Here is a 6658-nt window from a genome sequence, read left to right on the forward strand (position 1 = left end):
CGGTATCGACGCCGACGGTATCTACGCCGACCGCATTTACGCCGACGGCATCTACGCCGACTAGTATCTACGCCAACGGAAAAAATGCCGATGAGTATCTACGCCGATAGTAAATATGCCGATGGTATGTTTTTTTACAAAACGAATGTTTTTCTATGGGACTAATATGAAACTGAAAATTATGGAAAATTAATTATGTTATTAAATAATTAAAAATAAAATACCTAACTCATGTTGCCTAGTTTTTTTTAATAATAAATATTTTTTGGCTCTGAAAGAGCCTTTTTATGCCCTAAAAAGGACATTTTTTAATACGACGAGTGCCCCCTCCTAAGCATGACCATTTAGCAAGATTGGAATTGAAAATGATGAGCAATTCCTTGCAAATAATCGGAGGTGTCGCGATTCCCATAGTCTTCAACGATTTCTTTAATACGGAATGCTGTGTCTCGATAACACCGTCGTTCCTGTGCTGGTGGTAATCCAGCAATGTACTGGTTGATTTGGAATTGATTTAGGCTCTGCTGATTTTGCAGACCCTCAATGAATTTCCAAATAGATGGATGATTTGCTCCTAAAAGAGAGCTGAATCCTCGATGCCAGCCTTCAACGGCGTTGTTAGTTTTGGGTAGGTCATCGAACGATGCCTCGTAACAATTTCAGAGGCTCAGCTTAAATTTAGGAAACATTCTGCCAAGGCCGGTTCGTCGGGGCTTTCCAATCCACGTGGACTCAAAATAATCTACCAAATCTGACATTAGGTCTTCGTTATCCATATAAAATTTTGTGCGAAGAAGTCTTTCAAAACAATCAACTACGTCAGGCTCTGGAACAAATGCAAGAGCGGCCAACTTTCGCACGTTCAATGCAAAATCCAGATCATCCTTATCCTCGTATTTGGATCGAATGTCAGCGATTGTCTGAATTTTTCTCCAAATGCATTGACTGAAGTGAAAAAAACAACCTCTGTTCCTGATGTCTGGAAAATTATGGGAAAAAGCATTTATCTGGGCATTTTCAAAATCGGTCATAACACTGACTGGAGACAGCCCTGGTTTAAGCAGCTTCAGTTTATCCAATACACTCGAATACGTATCTTGACATATATCAGGCAAAAGTGAGTAAAACGTTGGCAGAACGTTATTATACTTAATCGCGTGTATTGTAGAAACTTGCTTAAACAATGGCGGTGACGTTTTAAATGTACCATCAGCGTACCAATGGTCACATGTCGCCATCAAATCCAAATTCTTTTGCGTACTAAAGATAATAATTCTATTATCTGAAGCACAGCTGTCGAATTGGAGAAATTTATCTCCAGCCACCGTATAAGTGTATTTCTCAGGAATCAGTAAATCACGCATGTTAGTAGGTTTTGTGTATACCACGGACAAAATCAAAGAAGACAAACACATACCCATAACTGTGTTATCGAGACACAGCATTGCGAATTAACAAAATCGTTGAAGACTATGAGAATCGCGACACCTCCGATTATTTGCAGGGAATTGCTCATCATTTTCAATTCCAATCTTGCTAAATGGCCATGCTTAGGGTTAGGTTTCAGAGCCAAAAAATATTTATTATTAAAAAAACTAGGCAACACGAGTTAGGTATTTTATTTTTAATTATTTAATAACATAATTCATTTTCCATAATTTTCAGTTTCATATCAGTCCCATAGAAAAACATTCGTTTTGTAAAAAAACATACCATCGGCGTATTTACTATCGGCGTAGATACTCATCGGCATTTTTTCTGTCAGCGTAAATGCGGTCGGCGTAGATACCGTCGGCGTTGATACCGTCGGTGTAAAGACATGGAACCTAATTTTTAAAGCGTCTTGAAATTCTGATATGGTTTTTTTAATAATTTTAAATAAATGATGATTGTTATTGCTTAATGGTCGTCTATTTGAGTTCATATCATATACATTTTTACTGTTACAGACATCAAATATATTATTTATTAAGAGTAAAAAGTCTGCTGTATCTTTTGCAGTATTTGATTTTAACTCTCCCGTTTGAATACATGTTTTAATTGCAGCCGAAACATTATTACTGAAAATTTGGATTGCTAATTTGCAGGACATCTTTTGAAACGGATTCGGATAAAGATGTACAGATGACAGTTTACACATTGCTCTTGCTGTATTATTTTTTGTATCAATCTCGTATGTCTTAATCACGTCACCAAAAGATGTTATTTTATTTTTAATCAGTATATTTCCTGTTAATAGATTATTTCTTAGACTTTTTATTAGATGTGGAATATCATATAAAAGATGGATTTGTTGACCATGTATTTCAGTAATGGGGTTTACTTCAGTTTCACCGAGAAGCGTAAACAACTTTTGGTTTTGTGTCCCCTGATCACACACAATAGATGTTGGTAGTAAGCCGACGTCAACTATACATTTTACACTTTCTTTTATTAAAAACACTTAGGTTGTTCCCATTAACACCGTTGTTAGCCAAAAAATAACACAATGGGAATTTCCAATTTTTGTACAGTCCTCTAACCATAATGACCAATGCATGTTTAACCACTTTTGGAGTACGACCTAGAGGACTCAAGTCTTCAAAACCTTCGATTAAGTCTAGAGATTTATTATACTCAATATCTGTCATTATTGACATCTCATCGTGTAAAATAATACATTTTTTATCACTATTAGACATTTCTGATACTTTAAATTTGATATGATATAAGAACTCTTTGTTAAAACCAGGAAGGAAATTTATAGATTTTAACCATCGGCGCACTGTACTTTTAAGGGAGGGGGACGCTCATGCGCGAAAACGACGAGTTTTGGTCGGCCGCCGTATGCGTTCTCTCGTGGTACGGAGTATATCATAATATTTTTAACAAGTAATTATTTTTATTCGAACTAAGATTAAAGTAGAGATTAAGATTTTTGATTCACAATTTTGCTTTTAGGGAAATTGAACGGACTTACTAAGCCCAAAACAGTTTAAAAAAAAATGTATATGCTCAGAACCATTTTGATAGAGACCAATATAGCAATCAAAATGATGTTAAATCGAGACTCAATGCTAATGCTATACCAAAAAAGAACTATGGAGGTAAATTTACTATACCCCCCCCCCCTCACCAATATATTAATTATTAAATACTGCATTTAAATAAATTATTTTATTATAATCTAGTTGAAAAAGTTGATGACCCAGTTTTAAAGACAACGTTGGACACTAATTTAAGCTCACCCAAATCTTGGAGATGGAATATCTCCAATGCTTCTAAAATAAAAGCACATGCTAATAGTACTGTTAACGAAATATTGGATACGACTCCGACTAAGTTTAAAAAAGCGGGTAAGTGGATGTCGCTCTGCTGTAGAGTAGGTTACTATATAGAAGACCGATATAATGGATGGTGTTAAATTTGAATTCAATAATATACCATTGTATACAGAAAACGATTCTGAGCGTAGACGGTTTGGCAGTCTAGGATATTTTATAAATTTTTAGCTAAAAAATCAAATCAATTTGCAAATATTCAAGATTTCGATGAATTTGGTAAACATTTTAACTTTAAATACTTATTAAAAAAAAAGTGAGCATACATTTCAATCCTTAGTTATAAAAACTGAACATTTAATACATGTTAAACTACAAAACAATTTGCAAATGTTCGATATTTTGACGTCCAAATTTTAACCTAAAATGTCTATAAACAATTATAATTTTAATACATTTTTCTGATTTTTGGGTACACTATTAACTATTTACAAAAAACCTTGTACTAAATTTTCGTTCCTTAAATATAAAACTGAACATTTTATACATTTTTAATTTTTAAATATAAAACAATTTGGAAATGTTCAATGATGAATTTCGGTCAAAATTTGAAGTTTAAATTCTTATAAAAAAAATTTTTGGGTTAGGTTATGGTTATTATGGGTAGAATACAAATTATGATCTAATAAATCATTTATTTTTAGGTTCCCCGGGTCATTACAATACTTTATTTTCGCCAAACGTTTTAAAAGTATTAACTTCTACGAATAAATATGAAAATAATTTCAAAATGCATACTTCAACAATGTCTCCAAAATCAACGTTTGCATTCTGTAACAGCCCTTCGTTATCAATCTCACCAAGTACAAAAGCCTGGATTTCAGAACGTAACAACTATTCCAAGTCCACATACAACTCTAGATTCTACTGTAAATTATAAAAGTTTAAGTCAAAAAAAATTAAAAGATAAAAATAAAATTCTCCAAGAAAAACTGAAAATCTCTAGAAAATTATTAAAACGAAATAGAGCAGTTATTGCATCGTTAAAAAAAAGTTGGAAAAAAATATAATATGGAAAAAAATACAATATAAATATAAGTTCGTAAAATGTTATATATTATGAATCATTGACTTAAATAATTAAAGTAGTGTACGAAATGGTTTCGCACAGCTTGAGCCATATCACTTGATCTTTCTCTTAATCGAGTAGAGGTTGAAAAAGCACTGGAAGTTTGATTTATGATGTCCTCTGTTGATTCTCTCTCATCAGTAGTGCCATTTGCGGTAGTTCTAATAAAATTGTGAAGGCAACATGCGGCTTTGATAACGTGAACAGCAGTTTCAACATCACACTCAATAGGCCTAAAAAATACACGCCACTTTTGGGCTAAAATCCCAAAAGCATTTTCAACGACTCGTCGAGCTCTGCAATGCCGTTTGTTATAATTTTTTTTTTCTAGATTTTCAACAATTGCTTTTCTTGGGAAAGGACGCATTAAATATGTTTGTAACTTAAATCCTTCATCACCTACAAACACATGCGGGACAGGGGTATCCGTCCCAGGTAAGGGTTTTGGTGGCAAAATTGTTTTATTATCAACAAATTCACGATAGAACGAAGAATTCTCGAATATTGCACTATCACTGTGTCGTCCATAGCTACCAATATCAACAATTATAAAATTATAGTAAGGATCAACTATGGCCAATAGTACAATTGAAAAATAATTTTTATAGCAAAAATAACTTGTACCACTTTTATTAGGGCATTTGATTTCTACATGCTTGCCATCAATGCTCCCTATGCAATTGGGAAAGTTCCATCGTTCTTTAAATCCAATTTCAGATTTTCTCCACGTATCTTCAGTGGGAGTGACCAAATACATTGGCTGTAGAACATTCCATATTTCCATACACACCTCTTTAACTATGCTGGAAACTGTTGTTCGCCCAACACGAAATGAGAAAGAAATTGTATGATGGGAATCTCCTGTGGCCAAATACCTATAACAAATTAATACATATAACTACCCAATTCAGACCCCTAATAATAATAAACAACAATAAACAAATAAAAATGTGCATATAAAAATAAAAACTATCGAAAACTTAAAAACTTTTCTTTAAAACTGATTGATTCGTTTTCTTTAGCTGAAGCTGTGAAGCTAAAATGGAAAAATTTGAGGGATTCATATGTGAAGTATCTTAAATTCTTGAAGGGAACAACTGGTTCGGCAAAAAAATTCAAAAATTGGCCTTGGGCAATGCATTTAGAGTTTCTTCGAGATACAGTTACACCACGACCAACTGTGTCAAATATACCTCAGTCAAGTGAAAGAGTTGTTCATGAGGAAGATGATAGTAACGAGGACGGTTGGGTATCAGAGGACGGTAATCAAATGCCACCACCTCCGAAAAAATTCAAGTCAAAAGTCAGTTCGGACGTTGATAGTGTCATAAACTATCTTGAAAATAAAAAAGAACTAAAACAAAAAAATAACCTCGACCGTATCGACAACCTTTTTTTGAGTTATGCAGAGACATTCAAAAAATTTTCTCCAACAACACAGGCTGTTATGAAAATGGAGATGGCTCAAATGTTTGGCCGAGCTGAACTTCGAGAAATCGATGCTCAAAATCAATTCTCTCCATCAAATTCAAGTAGTTCATCATGGCAAATGAACCAAACCTATAATAACAATTCATCCGGAGAAACAAGTAATATTTATTCTACAAACAGGCCACCGCAGGAATTTAATTCAACTTCAGATTCGGCAAAAGAATGGTATGAACACTTCGCAACTTAATTTATTATTTTGATATAAATATATAATTTAAAATGTAAAATGTAGTAAAAAATTATTTAATAAATAAATACTGTTAGAAAATAACGATTATTTTTACTTACCTCAAACAAATTGCTAACCTTTCCTTTGTCCCTATGGGTTTCCTCCAATTAGTAGTCTGTTTCGATATTTTATTTTCTAAAAGAGTATGTAAATTCTCAAACTGTTCTCGAGACATTCGAAAATATGTAAAAAATCGGTCTTCAAAAGAACTCAATTCACTGCACAGTCGGTGAAACTCGCCGAATTCTTTCATTTTTTGGTTTATTTCATGTACCCATTTTCTTTTTTTTCTTCTTGCTTGACTTAAGGCAAGTAGAAGTAGCAATTCTTCTTCGTCGGAAGAACTACTTGACATTTTGTAATATTAAAACAGAAAAGTGAAAAAGTAAAAATAAAAAAATAACTAGCAGTACACTTTAGTGCAGTTTTCAAACTGGTTCGCTCAAATAGTCCGCATTCTGTTTGACTATCAGCGAACGGGCGGACTAGTACGCGGCGGACCGGCGGCCTGGCCGCGCGGACAGTCCGCTTTCTGTTTGACCGGACCTT

At 33.7% G+C, this 6658-nt stretch overlaps 2 protein-coding genes across 2 annotated transcripts; both read right to left on the bottom strand.

Moving 5' to 3' along the window:
* Nucleotides 1–344: 344 nt before the first annotated feature.
* On the bottom strand, nucleotides 345–1445 carry LOC111027604. Its single transcript, XM_022306002.1, has 2 exons — nucleotides 747–1445; nucleotides 345–647 (listed from the first exon to the last, which is right to left on the bottom strand). Exons 1-2 carry the CDS (start codon nucleotides 1443–1445, stop codon nucleotides 345–347), a joined length of 1002 nt encoding a protein of 333 aa, XP_022161694.1.
* A 2939-nt stretch (nucleotides 1446–4384) lies between these two features.
* LOC111027605 (protein ALP1-like) lies at nucleotides 4385–5146 on the bottom strand. Its single transcript, XM_022306003.1, has one exon. It carries the CDS (start codon nucleotides 5144–5146, stop codon nucleotides 4385–4387), a length of 762 nt encoding a protein of 253 aa, XP_022161695.1.
* Between the last annotated feature and the right edge of the window lie 1512 nt (nucleotides 5147–6658).

The sequence above is a fragment of the Myzus persicae genome, unplaced genomic scaffold, assembly GCF_001856785.1.
Source record: "Myzus persicae strain clone G006 unplaced genomic scaffold, MPER_G0061.0, whole genome shotgun sequence".
Classification (NCBI taxonomy): domain Eukaryota; kingdom Metazoa; phylum Arthropoda; class Insecta; order Hemiptera; family Aphididae; genus Myzus; species Myzus persicae.